This window comes from Callospermophilus lateralis, chromosome 13 (genome assembly GCF_048772815.1).
Source record: "Callospermophilus lateralis isolate mCalLat2 chromosome 13, mCalLat2.hap1, whole genome shotgun sequence".
Lineage (NCBI taxonomy): Eukaryota > Metazoa > Chordata > Mammalia > Rodentia > Sciuridae > Callospermophilus > Callospermophilus lateralis.
In genome coordinates, this window is record NC_135317.1 from 63,885,534 (window position 1) to 63,913,149 (window position 27,616).

General features: G+C 36.9%; 2 protein-coding genes across 10 annotated transcripts in view; one reads left to right on the top strand and one right to left on the bottom strand.

Annotated features, from left to right (window-relative positions):
* The window catches only part of Iars2 (isoleucyl-tRNA synthetase 2, mitochondrial), a 63,219-nt gene extending 61,870 nt beyond the window's left edge, over window positions 1-1,349 (bottom strand). Inside the window, exon 1 of the mRNA XM_076872761.1 lies at window positions 958-1,349. Coding sequence (XP_076728876.1) covers window positions 958-1,224 — 267 coding nt within the window. The 5' untranslated portion in view covers window positions 1,225-1,349. The remainder of the gene's footprint in view (window positions 1-957) is intronic.
* On the top strand, window positions 953-27,616 carry Bpnt1 (3'(2'), 5'-bisphosphate nucleotidase 1). 9 transcript variants are annotated; one of them, XM_076872763.1, is made up of 11 exons: window positions 953-1,338; window positions 2,710-2,788; window positions 7,814-7,941; window positions 12,659-12,763; window positions 13,785-13,892; window positions 16,293-16,341; window positions 17,628-17,719; window positions 18,781-18,825; window positions 21,716-21,913; window positions 24,116-24,221; window positions 26,241-27,615. In XM_076872763.1, exons 3-11 carry the CDS (start codon window positions 7,822-7,824, stop codon window positions 26,387-26,389), a joined length of 972 nt encoding a protein of 323 aa, XP_076728878.1. In that variant the 5' UTR covers window positions 953-1,338; window positions 2,710-2,788; window positions 7,814-7,821; the 3' UTR covers window positions 26,390-27,615. The 9 variants fall into 9 exon arrangements, with proteins under 9 accessions (XP_076728878.1, XP_076728880.1, XP_076728879.1 ...); XM_076872765.1 differs by having other exon boundaries at window positions 953-1,287; XM_076872764.1 differs by lacking the exon at window positions 953-1,338 and adding an exon at window positions 1,472-1,541.

Sequence of the window (27,616 nt, forward strand, 5' to 3'; positions counted from 1 at the left end):
TCTTGGGCAACCTCTCTGTACTCCCACCCCTTAGTCTTCAATCCAGACCTGCTGAATGCCCTATAGATTCCCCCAGGCACTTATAACTTATTCTTGCTATTCTTCAGCTTTAACACCTGCCACTTCCTAAATCTGGAATAACACTCATTGCAGTCACACACCCCTTCCCTCACTAGCTGTGTGGCAGTGGCCAAGTCTCCTATAGATCTACTCATCTGGAAAAAAAAAAAAATGTTATATACGTTACAGGGCAGGTTTGAAAATTACATGCCACTTCTTAGCATATAGAAGGTACTACTTTTAAAAAACTAGATGGCCAAAACAGGTTTAAGATCTTGAACCCTGGTAACTGTCATTGAGAATATTTAGGCTAAGCATATTAACAGTACTTGCAACTATGGAAGACTTTTTTTTAAAAAACTCTACAATTACAGAAACACTTAGTAAGTTCAGGGCAAAGTAGAAGGCAGAGTGTAAAATGGGGTCTCAAAGAAACCTTACCCATCAAAGGAGTTATAATTCCAACTAAGGACCTAAAGATCCCACAAAAGTGGGCTTCAACTTCCCCTCGCTACTTATAAGTTTATTTTTACTTATATGTGTACGTGTTAATTCGCTTTTGACAAGTCACTGGAAAAGTGTCCTAAGTTGATTCACTTTCCCGGACTAGATATGGGATGTGCATCTGATACATGCGGGCATCTGAGCATCACTCGAGTCTCCCTGAATATCTCGCTGCAGAACCTGCTACAACTGAGGAGCCTGTCGAGAGATTTCTTCACTTAGGTGTTCACCAGTAAAACCCGAAGGAAGCAGAAGACTTCCCGGGATCCGGTTTCTGCCGGCCGCTCTCCCGCCGAAGCCTGGTCGGTGCGATGGGCCCAGGAGCGCCGGTTTTCCTCCGCCCCGCCCCGCCGGCCTCCGGGTGGATGCCCCGCGCCCACGAGGGGCCTGTACCTGCTGGATCTCCAGCTCCATGTCCGGCTGCTGGCGGCCCAGCAGCTTCATGGGGAAGTTGGTCTGAGGCAGCAGCACTGTGTCGCGGTACTTGCCGCTATTCGGGTTGGTCAGCTGGTTACTGGCCCCGGTGACAGACCGCACTAGAAGCCTCCTCGTCGCCCCTAGCCACCCTAGGCGAAAGGGAAGGCGGGGAGGTCCCCAGAAGCTCCGGGCCGAGGCCAGAGCCGTAGCCCCCGGCCCTCGAGGGCGCAGTCCCCAACGCATGGCGGAGCAACCCAGGACGCCCCCTGAGTGCGAGGTCCAGGGTTCCAGCCCAGACTGGGAGAAGTAAGGACCCCCAAGAATCTGGGCGGGAGTGCGCACGCGCCGGGCCGCACGGTAGGTGCGTAGTCCCGGAATCGGAGAGGATTGAACCACTCCTGGTCTTCGCTGCAGCCGTCGGGGGCAGAGCCGGATCCTAGGGGGCGGGGGAAAAGTGTCTTAAGCGGACGGTTTTTTTCAATCACAGACCCTTGATTTTAAAAATATGTACGTTTACATCGTGGCACACTCCTGTAATCCCAGAGGCTGGGGAAGCTCAGGTAGGAGGATCACGAACTCAAAGCCAGCCTCAGCAATGGCGAGGCCTAAGCAACTCAGTGAGACCCTGTCTTTAAATAAAATACAAATTAAGGCATAGGGCTGGGGGTGTGGCTCTGTGGTTGAGTGCCCCTGAGTTCAATCCTCGTACCCCGTTCCCCCGCCGCCCCGCAAAAAAAAAAAAAAAAGTATTTTAATACCATATATTTATGCTGTTGCTTTAATATATAATCAATAAAAGTTATTGACAGGATAATTTCTATTTATACCAAGCCTTAGAAATTTGGTATCTTATGCACAACAGCACATCTTCATTTGACTTAATCACTGGTAAAGCTCTCAATAGACACACAGTGGCATTAACTCCATTATGGGCAACACTGCTTTAGGGAGTACACAGTTCCATATAAATATTATCAACAACATTTCAACAAATTGAGGGTCGTGTGCCCCCCCCCCCACTCCAGTCTTGTTGAGGATCAAATCCAGGGCCTCACACATGTTAGGCAAGCACTCTACCAGTGAACCACATCCCCAACCATTATAAATTGAGTTTTAAAGATCTAATTGAAGTGGCTGGAGGTGGAACTCAATGATAGAGCAGATGTTTAACATACATGAGGCCCTAGGTGCAATCCCCAGCTTGAAAAAATAAAAGAAAAAAAGATATAATTGACTTTTACTATGGACTCCTGGACCACATTGTCCATTTCAGTTACTTACACTACAGGCATGTGAATGAAGTCTCCTTGGCTTAGTGTGATTTGGCTATCAGCTCTCTTCTAGTTTTTTATAAGATAACTTTCCATGATCGTACAACCAAGAAATAGCAGAGATGGAATTCAAGCCCAGGCATCTAGGCTCCAGGGCACTCTGTCTTTGACCTGCAGTTCCTATCTGGGATCTATTTTATAGCTATAATATCAAAGAAGCACAAAGATGTATACACATAGAAACTCCTAATTAGCCTCTACTTTAACAACTTGCTTAATTTATGCTGTTGCCTTGCAAAACCTGTTAAGAGGATGCAACCAACACTTGGAAGATAGCTGTTCTCTAGGATGCCTGCAAACTTCTCTTACCACTTATTATATGCTTAGAGTAGGTTGTGTTTGTCCTTATTCGTGCCATTTGTATTTGTGCAATTACATTTTTTTTTAAATTTTCAAGGTGCCAGGGATTGAATCTAGTGTGTCTCCTCCATTCTAGACAAGCACTCTACTATTGAGCTATATTCCCAGCCTCTCTGGTGAGTATTTTAAAAACAGAGATTACTGTTTGTTTCTATTTACAAAAGCTTGAGAGTTACAGAAGAGCACACAGGAACAAAATTTTTAAATTACTCATTACCACTCTCACAAAATAATTCAATGAATTTTTAGGTAAAATATTGTTTAAATGAAAACTAAGCTGAGAGCTCTTAAGAGTCTAATAAAAGCAAGTCATTAAAAACCTGAACCCAAACAAACTGCTATTAATGTGGTTCAAGCCAAACTGTACCACGTGTGCTGGAAGCCACCAGAAAACAGAAACTACCCCTAAAAAGTAGATGCAGCTTTCGCTTTTTTATCAGGAGGTTTTGCACTACGGAGACTTTGCATAAAACACGGATAAGTGGAGTTTTCTGACGGGTCAGGAGCCCGAAGCAGCAATGGGGAAGTGTCTGTTCTGCGCTTGCGCCGGATTTCCCGCATGCTCAGTCGCTGAGGTAGGTTTGCCCTCTGTCCCAGCACGACCTATTGGCTGCACGGAAACACGGTACTGGACATACCGAGGGACCTGTGGTTTGGTAACCCAGTTGGGTTACCCCTAGAGCGTCTTTTGTCCTCTGTCCTTCCAAATTTGACAAAGTAAGTGCTCTCCCCGTCCCTGTCACGTGAGAGAAGGGCCTTAGGCAAATCTTAACCCTTAACTCTACCCCTTTGCACAGATAAGAGGAGATTCAAGGAATTTATGTTTAAAAAGAAAAGAAAGTATATGTGAATCAGATTGCTTTTCCGGATATTCCATTTCTGGACCTAGAATCTTAAGTGTCAACATTTTCGTGCTCCAGGGTATTTTTATCGCTTTGTATTGTAGAAACAATGTAATCTAGGCTTTGAGCTCCTTAGTGCACCCAAATTTAGAAATTCTTACATGTAACACTCAATTTCATTTTAACAGCCAATACTCTTTCAGTTGCCATTTCTACATATTTATAGGCCTTCGTGATTTATTTGGATTTTCCTGGAAATATAATTGCTGGTTCATAAGATGTGTACATGTTACTTTTATTGAGGTTCTCAAAGCCCTCCTAAGAGGTTTCATGGCTTTTCATTCTAACCAAGGATGCTCTGGTACATGTTCCTCACATTCTTGAAAACTGGACAAAATTTTTCTTACCTCTTATAATTTGTAAAATAAATGATCATTTCTCATTGTTTTACTTGTGTGGTTTAGGACAGCTCCAAAAGACAGTATTTTGATTGAAAACACTTCTGTCATTTTTAGATCCTAATCTTCATATGGTCACTATCTTTATGTTGAATTATTAAAGATGCCTCTTCCAGGCTATGAGAAGAAACTAGTCATTTGATTCCTGTTATTTTTTCATCTTTCTGAGCTAGCACTGTTGGCAACTGTAAGGATTTCTTAAATGGATGAAAGTTAGGTTGATTGCCTTATGTGTTGTAAAACCTTTTTTCATATTTACTCTAAACCTAAAATGTTATTTAAAGAAAGAACCTTTTGTAATGAACCAGTAAAAAATATGGGAAAAGAACCTGTGCTATGATTCAGGGTCATATTGGGTATCATATTACATCCTTAAGGTCAAAATACTATTGCAGAAGCTGTAGGAATTTTTACCCTCAACACTGTACCATGTCTGTGGTGGATAGCCAAAAATAAGGACAAAAGATTTTAATGATGGCTAGACATTATTATTTGTTGCTCACCTACAGGGTCAAGTCCTTTGTATATGTAACTCACTTAATAATTACAGCCACTCTGTACTATAGGTACTATTGTTATGTATACTTACAAGTTTGGGCACAGAAAATTTAAGTGGTGTTCCCAAGGTCACACACTTAGTGTGTGCCAGAGCTAGAATGTGAACACAGGTAGTTGGAACCAGATTCTATGCCCTTAACCACTATTTTTAACTAAGCTTTTAGAAAAAGATATGCTCATGGAAGGTAATGTTTTAGGACCCAGAAGATATAAAACTAATAGAGAAAGAAGTATAGTTGTTAATTTGAACTTTAAGAAAGTTAACTTGGGGCTGGGGTTTTAGCTCAGCGGTAGAGCGCTTGCCTAGCAGGTGTGAGACCCTGGGTTCGATCCTCTGCACCACATAAAAATAAATAAAATAAAGGTATTGTGTCCAACTACAACTAAAAAATAAAATATATTTTTTTTTAAAAAAAAGAAAGTTAACTTGCCTTTGACTACTTTGGTCTTGCTCTTAATTCACAGGTAACATCAAAAGGTAATTCTAATTTGTGATCTGGTTTAGGGCACAATTTAAAAAGGCTAATAGGAACCTCTTTTACAGAGTTTGTGCTTTGGTAATACTACATTTATTTTTTAAACAAGAACCAATATTGTATCCATTTATTTTAAAAATATGAGAAAATTATTAGGTTGGGGGATAGTAATATTTCATTCCTAATTCTTTTTGGACCAGAAGTGGAGTACTTCAGAGAAAAAAAGGAAGAAATATTTCCTTTTTTGTCAATAAAAGTGATTTGTGGAAACTGCTTATAAGTTTTATTTTTTTATATCAAACTGTACGTTTTCCATGTTAGCTTTAAATGATGGTTCGTAAGTACAGTGTACATTTTGTGAGGAAGGTAGCAGACACCTAAGCCTGAAAGTTTTTCTTTGGAAGAAGAAAACGAAGTGTACTTGGCAAACAGAAGGGAAAGTGCTTTAGTCACACCCAAAGCCTGAGGAGGCTCAAATGATTGCTTAACTGGCTCAAAGGTAAGTGATATTTGTGGAAAGTTATAATGCTACCAGATAGTAAGGAAAAATGACCTTCCAATCACAAAGGAAGTCTTTCATAACATGTGAACTGAATAAGATATGGACATCTTAAAATATACTCAATGGTTAAGACATCTAGATAGAATTAATTAATTGCCTGAGGACTACTTTTCCAGCACAGAGTTTATCAGCTATATGGCTGGCCATTGATTATAAAGGAGCAAAAGCAAGGCCAATGAAATGTTTATTAAATTATTTCTCATGTTTTCTGTTCGTGGTGCTCCTGAATTGGTAATGGTCATAGCTAGTTTGTTCCATGTATAATATATAGTATGTAAAGAAAATTAATCTAGCCTGATTATGATATAGTAAGGTAAACAGAATTCATATATTCCACAGAAACCCATTTTATTTTCATCTTAATTCTAGATAGCTATTGGTCACAATATGATATTCATTACCATAAATCAATTTCAATTCCATCTTTTCACTTGTATATTATCTTAATTATCTTAATAATTCTCATAAATAGAATGAGAGTGATAGAAAAAGATATAAAGGGGTTAAAAAGCACATCAAAATAAGTATTCAGTCAGAAATTTGTAACAGCACAGTGACTTGCTGAATCAAGGTTTGTACTATTTTTTATACATAGTTCCTGTATGCAGAGAATAATAATATGTGGCCTTATTGCAATGAAATATTGTTGATCCAATTTGATTTAGAAATTACAGAGTTTTTGTTCCTTTGTTTCTTTGTTTGTTCCAGTGCTGGATATCAAAACCATGGCCGTGGGTGTGCTAGGCAAGTGCTCTTCCATTGAGCTACATATCCAGCCTGAAAGTTTTTATCTTAGTTTTGTTCTCCATGAACACTCTGAGACAGTGATAGAGGTTAATTAGGGAGTATTGTTTTGATCCCAAGAGGAAGGGGAAAGAAGTAGGAGGGGGCATGTTGAGCTGGATGCAGTCTCAACTGTGAACTCAATAGTCCTCCCTGGGTACTCAAAAGTTGGGATGACCCTTCAGATTTGGGGTGGCAGCCAGTTGGGTGGGCAGTGGCCTTTAAACCCTCCTGTTGACAAGCTTCAGATGAAGTGACTTTTCTTAGCAGATAAATTCCCAAAGAAAGATGACAGCTAGGGACCATCATCTTAGCAGGTGGGGAAGTAAGCCCTTTGGTCTGAAGGGAATCTGGGTGGTATATCCCAGCATCCAGAGCAGTCACTAAAATTCCAGGATTTGAATTTGTATTTTCAAAAAGGAATATATTTAATCCTACAAGTTGGGGATTTGCTTGCTTGTTTGTTTCCATTTATCTGAGCTAGGGACTTATCTGACACTCATAATTTTTTTTCAGATGATTATCTTCACTCGAGTTATGATGATTTTTCTCTTTGTTTGGCTACTGTTGAGGACGGGGTAAACAAAACAGATTAAATTTCACTCAGTCTCTAAAAGAATATTCATTGAATTTCAGAAAATAATTGTAATAACGTGTAATCCCTAACCTGTTTGTGTGTGATATTAGGGATCAAATTCAGGGCCTTGCACAGTTGCATGAACATGTTGTTCAATGGCAGGTGCCCTACCACTGAGCAACATTCCCAACCCCCTTCTTTTTAATTACCGAATATATACACTTTAATCCCTTAATCTATTGAAGCCAGTTTAGGTTTAGACATTAGGTTATATTATATCCTGCACAACTCACCAAAATATTAACCCATTAAAGGCAGGTGTTACATCTTATACTTTTAGCCCCTGAAACATCTTCCATAGTCTTTGCACATTATATATCTCACACACAAAACCTTTTCACATGCTGAGTCTTTTGGACCAGTTTTTCATCATAATATGCTTTGAAATGTCCCATCTGCAGAGAGGAAAAAAATGCTATAGGAAAGAGTTAATGCTGAAATTGAGGTTTTTCCATCTCATTCTTTTTTTTTTTTTTTTTTTCTTTTTGGTACCAGGGATTGAACTCAGGGGCATTCAACCACTGAGCCACATCCCCAGCTCTATTTTGTATTTTATTTAGACAGGATCTCACTGAGTTGCTTAGCACCTTGCTTTTGCTGAGGCTGGCTTTGAACTCATTATCCTCCTGTCTCAGCCACCCAAACTGCTGGGATTACAGGTATGCACCATCACGCCCTGCCCAAGTCTCTTTAGGTACATATTTATTAAAGAACCTACTCAGTTAAAGTAAGCAATTAATAAATATGCATCTAATTGAATTCAAGTATGTAAAACCAATATTTAGCTTTTAAAGTAACAAAGCATTTTTCTTGATTTCCTTTTAGGGAGCATCATGGCTTCGAGTCACACTGTGTTGATGCGATTGGTAGCTTCAGCGTATTCTATTGCTCAGAAGGCAGGAACTATAGTTAGACGTGTTATTGCTGAAGGAGACCTGGGTATCGTGGAAAAGGTATTGCAAGTCTTATTTCATAGTAGCCTGTATTTGCTCTTTGAGATTTAGCTAAAAAGTTTGGACAAACTTTCACAGCTAAAATAATTGATGGTTCCCTTGTGGAAATTCCAAATCCTTAGCTGAGATGGTCCACGTATCTGCTTTGAAAATGACTCCAGACTTCACCCAAGATCTTTATTTATGTGACTGGATCTTTTGACCAATGTCCAGCCCCAGGACAAATCCTAATCTGTTACATGCAGAACAATGCAATCTTTAGGAAAGTTGATGTGTTTAATAAAATCTGGCATTTAAATAATTGTTCCTTGGGGCTGGGGATGTGGCTCAAGCAGTAGTGTGCACGGGGCTCTGGGTTCGATCCTCAGCGCCACATAAAAATAAAATAAAGGTTGTGTCCACCGAAAACTAAAAAATAAATAAAATAAATTTTTTAAAAAAGGCATCAACAAGCAAGACTCCACCCTTCGAAACAGAATTCCTTGCCTTATTTGGGTGGAGCTTTCTATCAGATGTCTAAAAAAAATTAAAATAAAAATAAATAAATAATTGTTCCTTATACTAAAAGCAATATATTTTTCTTTATGGAAAAGACTCAAAACAAGGTTTGTTGCTAGGCTAAGGTATTGGGATTACAGATTACATGTCTGTAATCCCAATACCTTAGGAACCTAAGGGAGGAGGATCACAAGTTCAAGGCCAGCCTGGCAACTTAGTGAGACTCTGTCTTAAAATAAAGGGTGACTGGTAACGTAGCTCAGAGATAGAGGACCCCTGGATTCAATCTTCAGTACCAAAAAATATGAAAGAAAGAAACCAAAGCTTTTCTTTTTACTAGATAATTTTAAACTTAGAGAAATTATCAGAAACTTTATAGTAATATTTGGTTTGTAAGGGAAATACTACCATGTATGAGTTTTAGTTTGAAATATGCCACAAGACTTAATTATTAGTTCACATTACGTATCTTAAATATAAGTTTCTGTATGCTGTCTTTTCTCTTTAAATGTTTAGCGTCATCTTTAAGGAAGATTGTGTTATAGTTGAAAAAATCAAAGAATGTAATTTGCAAAAAAAAAAAAAAAAGAATGTAGTTTTCCATTAGTATTTTAAAAGCTGGATGTGGTGGAACATGCCTGTAGTTCCAGCTACTTGGGAGGCTGGGGCAGGAGAATTGCTGTAGCCCACAAATTTTAGACTAGTCTGGGCAACATAGAAAGACCCCCATCTCAGAACAACAATGCTTTAATAGAATAATAGAAATAAGTTATAATTAAGATACTCATTTAGGATAAGTCAGGTATCTATGTATAGCTGATATTATTTAAAAAACAATAACAACAAATGAGGGACTGGGGGGTGTATCTAAATAGCAGAGTGCTTACCTAGCATGTGCAAGGCCCTGGGTTCTATTCGTTGCACTGAAGAGAGAGCCATATGTATGAATAAAAACCAACTTAAAGGGCAGGGGCTGTAGCTCAGTGGTAAGAGTTTGCCCAGCACGTATGAGGCACTGGGTTCAATTCTCAGCACCACATAAAAATAAAATAAAGGCATGCTGTCCATCTACAACTAAAAAAAATTTTTTTTTTAAGAAAATCAACTTAGAAATAAGTTGAAATATGGCCAGGTTCAATGCCACACACCTACAGTCCCATTTACTGAGGTAACTGAAACAAAGAATGCAAGTTTGAGGCCAGCCTTGGCAATTTAGCAAGACCCTGTCTCAAAATAAAAAACAAAAAAGTCTGGGGATGTAGTTCAGAGGTAGAATGTTCCTGGTTTCAATCCCCAGTATATCAAAAAAGAAAAAAAAAGCTTAGAAATTATAAACTGGGGGTATAGTACCTTGGTACTGTACATGCTTAGCAACTATGAGACCCTAGGTTCAATACCCAGCACCTGAAAAAAAATCAATAAGTGAAATAAGTCCATTTCCTTTTTTGATATATTTATGGACCGGATCATACAGACCCAAATATAGGGTATCATGATTTCAGGGAAATACTTATTACAGGTTCCATTTTCTATTTTAGAAGATTCAAATTATTAATAATAGATGATGTCTCCCATTCCCCATCATAAATCACCATTAGATACATTCATAAATAGGCAAATAACATTACCCTACAATTTTAATTCTTGATTCATTGTCAGCCTGGAAATGTATCCTTGCTGGCAGGATGCAGGATTGCTCCTGACACTGTCCCATTCTCTTTAATCACTCGATTACAGTTTACTGGGAATTGAATCCAGGGACACTTTACCACTGAGCTACCTTCCCAGTTCTTTTTAGTTACAGATAGGGTCTCTCTAAGTAGCACAGGCTGGCTTCAAAGTTGTAATCCTCCTGCCTCAACTTCCCAAGTTCCTTGAATTACAGGTGTATGCCACTATGCCCAGCCAGTAAAATTTTATTGAATGTATCTTCTCAAAACTTTTGAAGAGGCCACTATAGAAAACACGCTTACCAAATTTGTCAATAAAATGACACTAGAAGGGCTGGTTGATGTATTGGATCCCATGATAAGTATTCAAAGTAGTTGTGACTTCTGAGAAAAGAGGGCCAAATCCAACAACATATTGTAACAGCAATAATTATAAAATCTTATATTTATGTTGAAGTAATATGGGGTAAATCTGATTCAAATGTGTTTGGAAAAAAGGTTTTTGTTGTCCACATACAATATACACAGCTGCATTCAGAAGGCTTCTCATCTTACTGTTTTCATTTGTGGGGTTTTTTTTTTCTATTAAAAATAGGAAATTGAGAAAAATACCAAGCAATAAAGAGACCATCCATCATATTACCATTGCCAATATTCTGGTTCATTTCCTTCTAGATTATCATTTATTTTGTTTCCTTCTTCAGCATCATTTATTTTGTTTAAATTGGTTTTATGTTGTACAACTTTGTATCCTGAAGCTAAGGAATACTAGAAGTACAGTGTCCAAGTTTGGAAAAAAAAAAAAATCTCATTATCCTCAATACTGGTCATTTCTAATACTTTATGTTCACCTGTTTGACACCTTATTTTAAGAGAAACAAAGGTGAAATCAGGCATAAGATATTCACAATGATGAGGTACAGCATTATGTTGATAGACCAGGAAATATTTATCTTAGAGAAGAAAAGAATTGGGATATATTTTCTCAGATAATTGAATGCAGGGCTGTCAGTGTGTCTCCTCTCTCTCTCTCTCCCTCCCTCCCTCCCTCCCCTCACTCACTCTCTCCAGCAGTGGTCTCCAGACTCAATCGATATATAATTAATCTCCAAACTCAACAATTCATTTAAGTAATTTCATTTATAAAGTACCTACTGTTGCCTAGCATAGTTCTTTAGAGAATGAAACCTCTTTGTGGGTTCATATTCTAGTAGAATAATACTTTGCATTGAGATAACCAGCAAATCTCAATGTGTCATAAAAGTTATATTCACCATCACTTGTTAGGTCATTGCAAAGAAATTTAAAGATTCTGTTCAAGATGATCAGTAAATCTGTCTAACCAGTGTTATATAAATTACAGCATGCCATAATTCTCCAAAAGCAAACTTAACAAAGGAGATTGTGGAGTCAATTGCAAATTTTCCATTGCCTTTCACTAGTATAACTTTCTGACCTATGGATTGAGTAAGGTACCATAGGTAGGCCATATATTAAATACTACTAGAGTTCATTTTAGATTTTAGAAATAAGAAAGAATTGTGTACACTAGTAAATCTGAGAGGCAGTCATTGAAAAAATCCCTGTAAGGAACACCTTCCCAGTATTAAAATATATAGTATTTAACTTGGCTTTGAAATGTCATAAGTTTCCTATCTTTTTTTTTAAATATTTTTTGTTGTAGCTGGACTCAGGACCTCTATTTTGTTTATTTAGTTTTTTATGTGGTGCTGGGGAACAAACCCAGTGCCTCATGCATGCTAGGCAAGTGTTTTACCACTGAGCCATAACTCCAGCACTAAGTTTTCTATTTTTAATCAGTTTAAGCCAAAGCTTGATGTCTAGAGATCTGTCCACTCACCACCACCCCAAGTACTGTAGCTTAAGCCCAGGAGTGTACCACTGAGCTACATTCTCAGACCCTTTTTATTTTGAGACAGGTATTATCAAATTGCCTAAGCTGGCCTCAAACTTGCAATCCTCCTGCCTCAGCCTCTCTCTAAACATAGATTATAAGCATGCAATATCATGCTGGCCATCTAGAGATCTTATAAGAGAAATTTCTGAATTTTCAAAATAATTTAAAAATACCATTCCAAACTTTACATACTATTGGGCTGGAGATGTAGCCCAGAAGTACAGCGCATGGGTAGCATGTCTGAGGCTCCAGGTTTGTTCCCAGCACTGAAAAAAATTCACTTCCACAGTTTACCACTATTAATCCTATGAGAAACAACAAGCCAAGAAACTAGTTGATTCATTTGGTGTTAACTGCATTTCTAAAAATTGACAGTACAGGGCTGGGGATGTGGCTCAAGCGGTAGCGCGCTTGCCTGGCATGCATGCTACCCGGGTTCGTTCCTCAGCACCACATACAAACAAAGATGATGTGTCCGCTGAGAACTAAAAAATAAATATTAAAAAATTCTTTCTCTCTCTCTCAAAAAAAAAAATGACAGTACACTATACATTACAAAGATATGCATTTAGGAATTAGAGGACAATTTATTTTACATTAGTTCTGCTAAAGTTTGCATTCTTTGTTACAGACCTCTGCAACAGACCTGCAGACCAAAGCTGACCGACTAGTACAGATGAGCATATGTTCTTCACTGGCACGGAAATTCCCCAAACTGACAATTATAGGGGAAGAGGTAAGAGTTGTCAGGGACATGATATATTTTTAATCTGTGTTTACCATATGGATTTGTAAATGACACTTCAGTGGTTTATATATCACTATTCAAATTTAAGCATTATATCTAGTGCTTTAACACAGAAGTAATTATTCTGTCCTTTGGAAGGAGGATCTGATCTTAAAACATTTTGATTGATGGTGCAGTGTCACATGCCTATAATCCCAGCAACCTCAGGAGGCTGAGGTTTAGGAGGATTGCAAGTTTGAGGCCAGCCTCATCAAGCAAGCAAGGCCTTTAGCAACTTAGTGAGATACTGTCTCAAAATAAAAAATAAATACAAAGGGTTGGGGATGTAGCTCAGTAGTAAAGCACATCTGAGTTCAATCCTCAGTACCACAGAAAAACATTTTGGTCGATATTTAGGCCAGGTATCTCAATTCTAGTTATAGAAGACATGGTTACTGTTAAAATACTCAGCATATAAACTAAAGATGAGTAGATCTCAGTGGTATAGTATTTGCCTAGAATGCTTGAAGCCCTGAGTTCAGTCCCAAAGATAAAAAAGATGAGCAAAGTTCTAGAACTTAGAAATACGATGTTTTTTTTGTTTTTTTTAATTAGGCCTCCTTCCACACTTATCCAAAAACCATAACACTTTGAAAGTGAACAAATTGAAATCTCTTATAATTGAGAAAGAATACATTTTTAAAAAATAAATAAGTTTGTTAAAATATCTTTTCTTTTAAATCCTATTCAGGATAATGAACTTGAGACCATTTAGTTGACTTTGAGAAACATGTTTTCTATTAAATTTGATTTTTTTTTTTCAGTGCTAGGGATTGAGCCTAGGACCTTAAGCATTCTAGGTGAGTGCTATACTACTGAGCTACATCTCCAGCACCATGGGTTTGCTTTAAAAGATCTAAATATAATGGTAAACAGAAAGACTAGTAAAAATTGTGACGCTGCATTTCTTTTGTTACTGAGAGTGAACACTAAACAACTTCAGTAACTGTTAATGTTATCTCTGCTGCAGGATCTCCCTCCTGAAGAAGTGGATCAAGAGCTGATTGAAGATGGTCAGTGGGAGGAAATATTGAAGCAACCATGCCCATCACAGTACAGTGCTATTAAAGAGGAAGACGTAAGGCCATCTCAATACTTTAGAGTGTATAAAGTGAAACACTCTATTAGTGTTTCTTGCCATGGTCAAGGAAATAAAATTTGCATGTAAGATAAAAATTTAGTAGTTATAAAATAGGAATAAGAAGGAACTTGAAATCTTTCAGAGCCAAAGTAGAAGTTATCAGGCAATCATATGAAATATCTGAACTTTTTAATTTCTTTTTCTATGTCTCCTTTTTACTCTGAAACAAGAGTATTATATTTGCCTAGGGTGGTCTCAAACTCACAATCCTCCTGCCTCCTGAGTTGCTGGCATTACAGGTGCACACCACCATGCCTGGTTTGAGATGATGATTAAAAATACTTTCAGGGGCTGGAGTTGTAGCTCAGTGGAGTGCTTGCCTAGCATGTGTGAGGCACTGGGTTCAATCCTCAGCACCACATAAAAATATAAACAAATAAAATAAAGTTAAAAAAAAAATACTTTCAGGCTGGGTGTGGTGATGTACATGTAATCCCAGCAATTTAGGAAGCTGAGGCAGGAGGATTGCAAGTTCAAGGCCACCTGAGCAAGTTAGCAAGACCTGATTTCAAAACAAAAAACAGAAAGAGCCTGGGATACAGTTCAGTGATAGAGCACTTGCCTGGCATGCATGAGCTCCATATTTAATACCCAATTTACAGAAATAAATAAATAAAATAACAGAAAAAAATCTTACTTATTGTTTATTAAATTTAGTAGCAAAACATTTCACTGGTTATTGGTGCTGGAAGAAGACAAAACAATTACTACCTTATGTTATAAGGCCATAAAAATCATCTTACTTTCTTTTTTTTTAATTTTTTTTTAGTTGTAGATGGACACAATACCTTTGTTTAACTTATTTATTTTTATGCGGTGCTGAGGATTGAACCCAGTGCCTCATAGGTGCCAGGCAAGCGCTTCACCACTGAGCTACAACCCTAGCCCCTCATCTTTCTTTTTATGGTTGTTTAAATTAAATTAATCTGTGACCTCAGATTTAAACACACTTCTTTAGTTTTCTAATTTTAAATCATTTTAAACATGTTTATTGAACACCTAGGTAAGGCAATTTGCTTTGGGCTGTGGAAGATACAAAGAAAATGAAACATGGTGTCTTCCATCAGAAATATGCCATCTCAAGCCAGGTGTAGTAGCACACACCTACAATCCCAGCAGCTTGGGAGGCTGAGGCAGGAGGATCACAAGCTCAAAGCTAGTTTCAGCAAAGTTAGGCCCTAGGCAAATTAGTGAGATCCTGTCTCAAAAAATAAAAAAGGGCTGGGAATGTAACTCAGTGGCTAAGCGACTGGCAGTAGGTTCAATCTCCAGCACCAAAGAAAGAAAGAAACATGCTGCCTATCACAAATTCACATCAAGTGTTAGAATTCTAGTAGTAAATGGCAGCATATCCTAAATGATGAAAATCATAAACATAAAGACTTTGTTTATTTTATTGCCAGCTCTATGAACTATTTATTTTTCTTTGGCCTATATGAATGTGTCCTTAAAGTAATCAGACTGTCTTTAAAAAATAATCAACATTTATATATAAAAATGAGTAGCAGTGATAGAGTGCTTGCCTGGGTTTGATTCCCAGCATGGGATGTGGGGGTGTTCAAAATAGGGCAGAGCGAAATGCTCAAGGGTAGAGTGAGGCTCTGAGTTCAATCCCTAGCACTGTAATCCCAGCAGTTTGGGATTACTGGGAGAAAAAATAAGAAAAAAAAATGGGCTGGGGATATAGCTCAGTTGGTAGAGTGCTTGCCTAGCATACATAAGACCCTGGGTTCAATCCCCAACACCACAAAAAAAAGAAGAAGAAAATTAAAAAACTGAATAGCACCCACACATTATTCAAAACATTTTTGGTGCCACTTTGAATGTTTTTACTGTACCACCTATCAGTGTTCATGGCATTGTTCAAGTGACAGTAATTTTGCAGTTAATTATTTAGTATTATAGATTCTTGAATCAGACTTTTCTCCAGTTTAAATGGACTTCTTCCATGATTCAAAATCTTTTTTTTTTTTGGTGGTGGTGGTACCGGGTATTGAACTCATGGGTGCTTAACCACTGAGCCACATCCCCAACCCTATTTTTTATGTTATTCAGGGTCTCACTGAGTTGCTTTGCGCCTCACAGTTGCTGAGGCTGGCTTTGAACTCGTAATTCTCCTGTCTCAACCTCCCAAGCAGCTGGGATTACAGGTGTGTGCCACCACACCCGGCATCATTCCAAAATCTTTAGATTTTTTTTTTTCACTATCCTAACACTGATACTGGCTTAAGCTTTCCCTAATATAATTTCAAAAATGTAAAATGAGTAGTTTCAATCTTTTTTTGGAATTTTGTATACTTCATTTATATGTATTTTTTCCTTTTTTTTTTTTTTAAGCTTGTGGTTTGGGTTGATCCTCTGGATGGTACCAAGGAATATACTGAAGGTTGGTATTTTCTTTCTGTATTTCACAGCTGTAAGACTAGGATATAATATTTAGTTGTAAACATTTGATATTTTGTATATTACATAAAAAGCCGCTCGTGGTAGCTAATTTTTATCACACATCAGTGATTATTAAGACAAAAGAAGGGTTGGGATCAATGCTGAGAGAGAGAGAGAGAGAGAGAGAGAGAGAGAGAGAGAAATTCATCTCCTTCAAATACTACTGCCCATTTTCTACCAGCCCCACAAGCCTGAATGTCTCCCAGATGAGAATATCTATCACATTAGACCAGTGTTACTAAAGGAACCATAATGAATCCCCAGCTTTATTGGGGTAGAAAATGATAACAAATTCAGCTCTGTTGTCCTTGTTCTACTACCACCACTATCCCATATACATCTTGTTCATGCTCCCTTCCTCTGAAGGTTTCAAAGATGAGAAAAATTAGAAAGCAGCAAACTGAAAATAAAATTGGCAACATAAAAGTAAGAAGGACTAGGCTTAGAGCCAGAGTTGTAGGCTTTAGCAGATTAGAGTTTTATTTTTGAAGTAGAGTTTTGCATAGCTTTTCTTACATTGGTTCTCAGCTCATGACTTAAAAAAAAGAAAAATTTTCTTGATTACTAGAAAAAAACCCTTCATTCTTGGATGAGACATGTCTGTGATGAATGAATCAAGCAGTGTTTTTGTACTGGAACATCTCTATAATCCTTTGAGAAATAAGGAAGCACTATACAGCGTTAATGTGTATAAGAGAATGTAGAAAGTTATTTAAGTCTTGATTCCCACCTCCCAAATTTTGATTCACTCGATACCTCTGGGAAAAGGCTTGAGAATCGTATTGTAAAAATTATATCAGTTAATTTTAGAACTGCTTGATAGTCTATGGACCCCTCTTTAGGAAACCTTGCTTTAGAGGTTTGAAATGGAAGTCTAGAGAATAATTTAGGAGTACACAGTGATTCATCAGGTAAGAATGAATTGAATAATGGTGGAAGAAGGATAGAGGAATCTGATGATAATGGCTGTGGACTTGTGGCTGCTTCATTTAATTGTTTTACAAATTGTACTAATGAGTCATAGTTATCAATTCAGTTAAATGTCTATAGACCCTATTTCCATCACTGGCCAACTGTCTTATAATTAGTGCATTTTGCCATAAATAGGATTGATAATGGAAGTCATTGCACATTCCTTATCTTTACTGAAAAATAACTTGCAGCAATTGATGTACTGATGATGAGTCATAACATGAGAAAGATATGACTGATACTTCTTTTTTATAGGTCTTCTTGACAATGTAACGGTTCTTATTGGAATTGCCTATGAAGGAAAAGCCATAGCAGGCATTATTAACCAACCATATTACAATTACCAGGTATAACTATAAGTGATACAGAAATATTGTATTACATAAATAGAGAGTTATGATTCCAAATGTCTTTTAATCCAGTGGTTTCTAGCTTGGTTGCATAGGTAGTCATCTGGGGAACTTTTTAAAGTACAGATTTCCCAGGTCATACCCTAACCTCTGGGGGCATTGGTACCAGGAATGTATAAATATGTATATATGTATACATAGACATACTATATGCATTATATTTTTTATGTACTTATGATTCAAGTGCAGAAGTTTGAGAATTACTGATATAGTTCTTGATTATTGTGGTCATCAAGACACCTGACTTACAGGTCTCTTGAAGCCTATTAAAGAAATGAAGCATTTCAACCTAGAAAAGATGCTAGCCACATTGCTTTCTAAGTAATACGTGCTTTTTAGGCACAGTGCCTAAATTACAGTGAACATTGACAACAACTGAATGTGCTCTTGCACTCTTTTTCTCTTATTTCATCTCTTTAATCTACTCTTGACTTTCTAGTACACTCCAAAGAAATTATCTTCCTTAGAAACAAGAAACTAGTTTAATTTCAAACCAAAAATTTATCATTAAATCACTTTACATCTTAAAGGAAATTATTGAGATAAAATAAGGTATTAAATGTGACCTTGATAGAACTTTGAGGAAACAAAGTAACCAGACTGGGTACTATTACTTCTGAATTTCTGATTTAAGAGCAGGATTAATCTTTACTTCTAATATGAATTTATTTTTTCCTGCTATTTGTATAAATTTGATTTATAATCAGGCATTTATTAGAACATACCAAAATAATTAAAGCCTCTCACTGAATTGCTTATGTGTCCATTAATCTCTCATAATATGGCTTTAATATTTATACAGTATTTTATGCAGATATGGCTTGTTATTTTTATATAAACTTTAAGTCAATACTGTTACTTAAAAGAGGGGCCTTTAATTCATAGAAAACCTTATAATGCATGGAATCTTTCATCAAAAATAAAGAGCTAAATGATTAGGAATTGTTAATTTTTATCCCTTCTTTCTGAGATTCGAAAATTGTATTCATTTTCCACAGAACAATGAAAAGCAGAAGTTAAGGGAACACAGGAATGAAGCAAAGGTGAGAAAAATAGTTAGGGTTTTGGTTTCACTAGAAGGTAGAAAAGAGATAGGCACTCTGGTCCCGTAGGTAGTTATTGTATATCCCACGTACCAGTTCATTTTCTCCTGTTCAGCATCTTCTGTTCCTTACCTCTCCCCTTGCCACATTCCCTTCTTACACTCTGTCCTCTTTTTCTTCTTGTTTGCTTATGCTTTAACATTTGCTGCAACAAATGGAAGTTGAAAAGTTGTTCAGCCATGTTGATGGTATTCAAGGCTGAATATTCCATTTTATATAATCATTGTCATAATAGCTGAATTTATCAAGAGCTTAAGGGCTTACAGAATGCTTCGAGACTCAAGCATTATCTCTTTTAATACTCACTGCAACCCTTTAAGGAAGAGAAAACTGAGGCAATTACCTTACCACTGTCATCTAATTGGTAAATGGCAGAGCTGGTTTTCAAAGACAGGTCCAAGCCTTACTAATACTCCATATTGCTTTCTTGAGCTAGATGAAAGACTTAATTCAAACTTTATTATGCTTCAACAGGCACTAAAGCCAATAGGCATGTAAAGGGAGCAGCATGGCATGGTGCAAAGAAACCCAGTCAATCTTTTGTCAGAGCTAGCTTCTTAACCATTATGAATCTTAACTCATCTGTGAGGTGAAATGCCACCCTTTATTACCCTCTGTAAATTAGTGTGGGGACTTTGAAGGAAAGAGCTAATGAGAAACTGTGAGAGCAGGAGCTCAGAGGAAGGCCAACTGGCTGCATCATGGACTGCATGAACTTCACCAGGTCACCAGTTTCTTTGTACCCAACCTCTTTGTCTGCATATTCATTGATAGCAGTAGTATGACTTTTTAGGGACCAGAATATTTGTGTCTAGCTAGGCACAGAATTAGTCTCAATGAGCAAGCTAAAGCTTAATGGGTACCAAGAGCCACCACAGGGTCCATGTGTATTTTTCACATGTCAAGCCCCTCCTGCAGTGTAGGCTCAAGAGGGAACAGCAGATGCATACACACACATATTGAGCACCAGTACTTCTTTATTGGTTCCTTTGTTGCCCCATTGCAGAGAGCACTGTCAAAAGTCAGCCTCTTTGGAGATTGCCTCACCCTTCCAGCATCTTATCTGTTCCCAAGGCAGTTCATTTCCAAGGACCAGAAATGGTCACTGCATAAAGGCCTAGAATTTCATTCCAATTTGGGGCAGCCCTGAAGAACTATTCTAGCTCCAGGAGCTTTCGACAGGGTTTGCGGAAGATAATGTTGGGCTGCAGCATAGCTCACTTTTGGTTTTGTTTTGTTTTTTTGTGGTGCTGGGGATTGAACCCAGGGCCTTGTGAATGCAAGGCAAGCACTCTACCAACTGAGCTATATCCCCAGCCCTATAGCTCACTTTTTGCCATCTGCACATACCTGCTTCTTTCTACAGGTATTGTTCCTATGCACCCACCTTGACATTTATCCAACTCGGAATTCACTTCCCAAAGAACCCATGCTGTATAATAAGTTTATTTTACTCCAACAACACCCCATGTTTAGGACAAATAAGATGATACATTTGAAAACACTTGTAATGAGTAAACCCAGACAGTATAATGTAGTGAATATCACCAGCTCTGATTAGTCCAGTAGCATGTGCCTGTAGTCCAGTTACCTGGGAGGAAGCTGAGGCAGAAGGATCATATGAGCTCAGGAATTCAAGAGCAGCCTGAGTAATATAACATAGCAGGACCCTTTCTCAAAAAAGAAAAGAAAAAAATCACAGATGAGACAGATGAATTCAGTTTGATTATGAGTTCACTTTGATCATGAACTTCCTAGAGTCCACAGTCAAATTACTTAATGATTCCCAATCTCTTTTCTATCCTTAAAGTAAGTATAATAATACCAAGTTCATAGGGTTGCTTTGAGGCTTGGATGAGATAATACCTGTTACAAATTTAGTGTGGTGCCTGGTACATGCTTCATGTTGATTAAAATACAATCTCTGTAATGTATATCTACTATACTAGTATCGTTTTTAAAAAATATTTTTAATTGTAGATGGACACAATACCTTTATTTTGCTTATTTAGTTTTATGTGGTGCTGGGGATCGAACCCTGGGCCTCACTCATGCTAGGCAAGTGCTGTATCACTGAGCTACAACCCCAGCCCTAGTATCATATTTTAATAACTTTGGATTAATTATTTTATATATCAGTTTTACTTTCCATGTAATACAGTTTATGTTTTTCATGTGAAATGTATACTTTTTAACATTGTAGTTGAAAATTGTTTGAGCTCTGCAAAGGAAAATATGAATTCTAAGACTGCATTATCTTTGTCATTTTACCAGTATAATTGTCAGTAAAATCTTAACCCTGACTCCATTATCTATGGCTGTTCTTCAGTATTAGCCTATTCAGTTGCTTTCTCTATAGCAGCAAAATCCATTCTCGCCAGAGTAACATGATCCTTACTGTTTCTTGAATACTGAAAAGTAGTAGTCAATACATAATCAATACATAGTGTTTATTTTCCGGAAGACTTCAGTACCTTTTGAAAACAGGTATTTCCAATACAGCCAAAAGATCTTTGGATAATTCAAAGAGAGTAATCAGTAAGTGATGTTTCCTTTCCTGAAGACTCTGGGAATAACCAGAAGTTCCCTAGTACTTTGAAACTGTTAACCAAAACAACATTGGGAATAATCAGCACATTATGTCAGGAAAATTTTTTTGTCAGTGATATTGTTGTACTTTATAACATTAATTGTGTTTCATTTTTATAATGAAATATCCTATATTCTAAATATTCTAACATTAATTAAATGTAACTAAATATTTCATTTATGACTAATGTGTTTCTCCAAATGACTATAAGATTTGTTGTTTTTTCACTCATTTACCTAGGCAGGACCAGATGCTGTGTTGGGGAGGACAATCTGGGGAGTTTTAGGTTTAGGTGCCTTTGGGTTTCAGCTGAAAGAAGTCCCTGCCGGGAAACACATTATCACAACTACCCGATCCCATAGCAACAAGTTGGTTACAGACTGTGTTTCTGCTATGAACCCTGATGATGTGCTGCGAGTAGGAGGAGCAGGAAATAAGGTATGAAAAAGATCTGTCATCTACTCTGGAATTCAACTGAATCATTGATGGAAATACTGAATTCTTTTAACATGTGAAAAAGAGTTTAAAGAGAAGGGATTAAAGATTATAATTTGCCACTAAAAGTACATTCAGCAACATTTACATTTTTAAAGATTTTAGGTTCAAGTCTTTTTCATCTCAGAGTCCAGGATTATTAAGTGATATATAGGAACCCATGCCTCTTACCAAGGACCCTCTTTGATGATTTCCTGGACCTTTCTTCTGCTGACCCTAGGGACATTCTTGTCTGTACCCTTCCTGTCTACTTCCCCCATTCTTTCACTCTAGGCTTCCAACCTTCTGAGAGAATTGTGAAATGGGACACAGTTTGACCTACCTTGTTAGCCCTGATCTCTTCTCATCTGATTATCTCTGGATATCATCATGACATCCCTCAGGTATCTCAAATTCAACATGTCCAATTTCACCTTATTCTCTTTTTAACCGCACCCAGAATGCTCCTCTCCTTATTTGCAGTCTGGTTAATGCCACCATCATTTTCCTGGTTGCTTTACCCAGACGCTGAGAAAGTCATCCCAGATTTCTTCCTTCTATACTATCAGTCTAGCCCTACCCATACAATTCTTCCCTACTGTCTTGTCTTGTCTTGTCTTGTCCTCTCAGCTGCCAGCACCATAGTTGAAATCTCTCGTCATCACAAGAGCTGCTATAATAGCTCCCTGAGTGATCTCTGTTCAATCTATTCTTTATAAATGCTACTGGAGCAATTTAAAAATGCAAAACTTCTCCCTGTCCCAAATGCTTAGATGGTTCCCCATCACAACAGTTAAGATCCAAACTTAATAACAGAGTGAAAACCTGCTATTTCTTGGGTCCTGTACATCCCGAGTCTCGTCTCATGTCATCCTGCAATTCATATGTCAGCTCTAATGATACTGAACTACATTACTTAAGCGATAGTGTGTGCATTTCACACATGTGTACATAACACAGGAAAGGCAAATAATATTTATTGAACTGAATGGAATTCATTTTTTTGCCTGTGCTTTAGAAGCAATGCTCAAAGTGAAAATATATTCCCCATATTCACTGAATAAATAACGACAAATATGTTTCCCCTTTGCCCCTAACTTTTGTAATCACCAAAGCCCATCATCTCTTTTATTCTCAAGGAGCACCTTTCTTCTAAGAAGCATCAATTTCTCATCCTGCACATCTCTACCTTTCTCCTGTAGGGGGAGGGGGGAATCTTGTTGGGCAGTTCTCAACTTTTTTACATTAAGAGAATTTAAGGAAAGCTACAGCCTTCTCCTATCAAAAAACAAACAAACTGGTATATATAATGTTAGACTTAATCTATAATGTTAGTCTTGCAACATTTGTTGAATGAAAGAAAACCTTTTACTCAAAAGCCTGCAACTAGTTGAAATGTGTGAAGGTGTTCTGAAAGACATTTGGTACTCTTGTGTCCACTGAGATTTTCCTTATTCTGGTCCTCAGTCTGGTCCTTTATCTGAATATTTGAAGTCTGAGGTTTTTAGTAATAATTATTTTACAGAATAACCAAAAAAGTCAATTAACTTGATAGCAAATTGCCGTTTAGAGTTGTGAAAGTTATCAGCAACCTCAGTTTTATATGCACATTTTAGGAAATATTGGAATAACTACTTACAAGTTTGTGTTTTGGTAATGGAATAGCAACATATTTGATCCTGAAGACCTGTGAAAGTACTTGTTAGACTAGTGAACACTGCACATCTGTTAGACCTTACTACAATTTTTGCATTATGGTACTGCTTGATATTTCTTTATCCTTTACTTAATCATGGTCAATTTTTAGACGTTTTAAAAAATTTTATATTTTTAATGATATATATTGCTTTTCTAGTAAGAAAGAAAAAACATGAATATAAAGAAAAGTTTATTTTCTCTAACTTGAAATATGGAGATTGTTCAGATGGTCTGTCTGTAGCTTTTATGATTGGTTTTCCCCCTTCAGATTGTCATATATTATCATATATCTATGATAATATTATCATACTTCCTCATAATACTTGTGTCATTTAAGCCTGCTAAAGACTTTAACCTCAGTCCAACAAGGGAATTGATGAGGTATCCTTGATAGAAGAAAGAAGTCTTTCTTATTTGTACCTCAGTCATTTCATGCCTGAGGGATAATTGTTATTTTTAACCTCACAGATCATTCAGCTGATCGAAGGCAAAGCTTCTGCTTATGTATTTGCAAGCCCTGGATGTAAGAAATGGGACACTTGTGCTCCCGAAGTTATCTTACATGCTGTGGGAGGTTAGTCTCTTTTATTTTGGAGAATTCTAGTTTTTATATTATGCTGAAACATGATATTTTAATAATATTACTTTACCTAGACTCTTAGGATATAAGAGTTAGAGGGAAACTTAGAGATTATCCAGTGCAAAACCTAATTTGTAGATGAGTAAGTAGATGTTCAGCAAATTTATTATTCTGGAATTTATTGTCTCTTTTGCAGACTTGGATCTTCATACAGTTAATTTAACCCTAATCTTGTGGTTTTAATGCTTTCTTCCCTTGAAAAGTAATGTGTTCATCATTATTGACATGACCTCACTTAGTTTATCTTAAGCTATAAATGGTGGATATCTCAGTACCAGTTCTAAATATCACAGAATTTTTTAAAATCTTACTGAAAATATATTACAAATATATACACAGTAAGATGATTTTTTTCAATTTCAAATAAACATCAGAAGTAAGCAGTCCATTTGAAAATTCCTGTCAGGAACAAAGCATGTTATTGTACTCCTATAATCCCTGTACTCAGGAGACTAAGGCAGGAGGGTCTCCAGCTCAAGGCCAGCTTGGGCAATATAGTGAGAACCTGCCTTTGAATACATAAACAAATAAAAATAAGACCTTGCCTGAGACTGGAGCTGTAGCTAATAGTAGAACTTGCTTAGCAAGTGTGAGGACCTGGGTTCCATCCCCAGCACCACAAACAAACAAACAAACAAAAACCCTGTCAGATTTTTTTTTAAATGACAATAAGCAAAGATTTTATTCTGTCGTTTCTCCTAATATATTACTTTATCCATACAGTATTAACATGTGATGAAGTTAAATTGAACTTTGTCAAAAAGAATTTAAATAAATAAATAAATAAATAGTACTTTGTTTTGGTCCATACATTTAGAATGCAAAATGAAACTTTTCATAAAATACAATTGTATTATATTAATCCTTCACCTAAACTTTCATCAGATAAAGCATAAATAATAAATAGTAGGATGAAAACGTTTTCACAAATGTGAATGGTGGTAATAGAATATAACAATAGGAAAAATAATCACTTGAGAAGAGAAATTAATCAAGAAATAGAATTTTAGCCAGGCATGGTGGCACACGCTTATAATCCCAGTGGCTTGGGAGGCTGAGGCAAGAGAATCTCAAGTTCAAAGCTGCCTCAGTGATTTAGCAAGACCCTGAGCAATTTAGCTAGATCCTGTCTCAAAAAATAAAAAGGGCTGGGATGTGGATTAGTGGCTAAATGCCCCTGGGTTCAATCCTTAGTACCAAATATAAATACATACACACACATAAAAAACTTGGGGGAAGAGGTATAGCTTAGTGGTAGAGTTCATACTTAGCATGTGTGAACACCTAGGTTCAATCCCCAACTCCAGAAAAAATAAAAAGCGAAAAAAGAAATACAAGTTGAAAATACTAAATGAAATTTTGGTCTTAAAGAAAAATACTTTTAATCTTTTTAGTTAAAATTGCTCTATAGTCACAAATTAAATTAAAAACTTTACCTTTGGTCTAGGGTTGTAGCCCAGTGGTACAGCATTTGCCATGCACATGGCAGGCTCTGGGTTCGATCCTTAGCACCATATAAAAATAAATAAATAAAATAAAGGTATTATGTACATCTACAACTAAAAAAAAATAAAAATGTTTAAAGAAAAGGAAAAAATTTCACATTTGCTCTGTGTGGTGGTGCATGCCTATAGTCCCAGCAGCTCAAGAAGCTGAGGCAGGAGAATGGCAAATTCAAGGCCAGCATGTCTCAAAATAAAAATTTTAAAAAGGGCTGGGGAGGTAGTTCAGTGGTAGGGTGCTTACCTGGCACCCTGGAGTTCTGTCTTAGTATTTCAAGGGAAAAATAAATAAACTAGAGGGGCTTGGGAATGTAGCTCAGTGGTAGAGTATATATCTAGCATATGCCAGGCCCTGAGTTCAATGCTTAACGCTTCCCCCCTGAAAAAAAAAAATTCTGTAAGTATCATGATCCAATCATCTGTTAACATTGTATTGCTGTTTTTTCTGTAGGCAAGTTAACCGATATCCATGGAAATGCCCTTCAGTACAATAAGGAAGTGAAGCATATGAACTCCGCAGGGGTCCTGGCCACACTGAGGAATTATGACTACTATGCGAGCCGAGTTCCAGAATCTGTTAAAAATGCACTTGTTCCTTAAAGAAAATTTTCATTTTTTTAGCCCAAAGGACTTGTTTCTCAAAACAGTACATTTCAAAAACTGATTGAATGGAATTAGTATTCTACCTTTATTCATCATTGATCAGTGATTTATAGTAGTTACTTAAAGATAGAAAATGGGGTTAAAGAATTTTGTTTTATTGGAGTCTAATACTACTTTGCCTTAGGCATGTAATAAATTTTGTGTGTCCTTTTTCCTGTTTAACAAAATCAGGGAGTCAGGCACAGTGATGCATAACCTGTAGTCCCAACTACTTGGGGAATCTGAGGCCAGAGGATCAAATTGCATGAATGAAGGAATTTGAGGACAGCCTGGGCTACAAAGCATAATCCTGTCTCCAAAATATAAAAATGAAAAAGAAGAAAGGAATTTAGCTTGATTAGTTAACTGGACCAATTTTGACATCTGGAGAATGTATAAACTCAATATATTTCTTTTTATATGGAGATATGAAAAAAAAAAAAAAAGTTTAGTCCTGACTGACTAAGCCATTTGTGTAATCAACATTCCTATCTTGTAAACCAGATTTCTTTAGGGCACAAAACCTTAATTGTTCAAAGATTTCTCTCTTATTTTTCATGGTAGTTTTGAAGGTGTTCCTACTTCAATTGTGAATACATATAATGTTATTATGTACATTGATGAAACATTTATGGGAAAAGTTTCTTTAAAATAAATTATTTAATCCTAGTTCTTTATTTTATATTTGCTAGTTTTTTAAGTATCTGAAAATTATAAATGCTATGTGTATTTACTCATTCATTTACAAACCCACAAGATGATCCTGATAATTGGCAAAATTCGAAAATCACTGCCTTGGTCCATTTACTTCATCCAGAAATGGAGTTCTCTGTGAACAGTAGACTAAACCTAAATTTTAAGAAAATCTAAATGCAACATAAGAATAACTTAAAGGTATTTCCACAGGCTCCTATATGAAAACACAACTATAACCAAGTGAGATATTTGGAAGTCTACATTCTGTCTTCATTTCTGTTGCCTCTACATTTGTTTATACACTCATGCCCCATGATTGCTTCCTTAGATCACTGTGATGTCCTCCATACAAATCTCTACCTGGGCTTTAATGACTCTACAACCATCCATTACATTGTCTCCAGATTGAACTTTTAAAAATGAAATCTAGTAATACCGTTCTGTTACTTAAAATCTTTATGGCTTGCTTTTGTTTTCAGGATAAAAAAT

Bases quoted from the DNA above. Each gene is read 5' to 3' on its own strand.
- Bpnt1 (XM_076872763.1), top strand. From the start codon at position 7,822: ATGGCTTCGAGTCACACTGTGTTGATGCGATTGGTAGCTTCAGCGTAT. The intron at 16,342-17,627 runs GTTGGTATTTTC...TCTTTTTTATAG, and splicing joins TACCAAGGAATATACTGAAG to GTCTTCTTGACAATGTAACG. The intron at 18,826-21,715 runs GTGAGAAAAATA...TCATTTACCTAG, and splicing joins AACACAGGAATGAAGCAAAG to GCAGGACCAGATGCTGTGTT.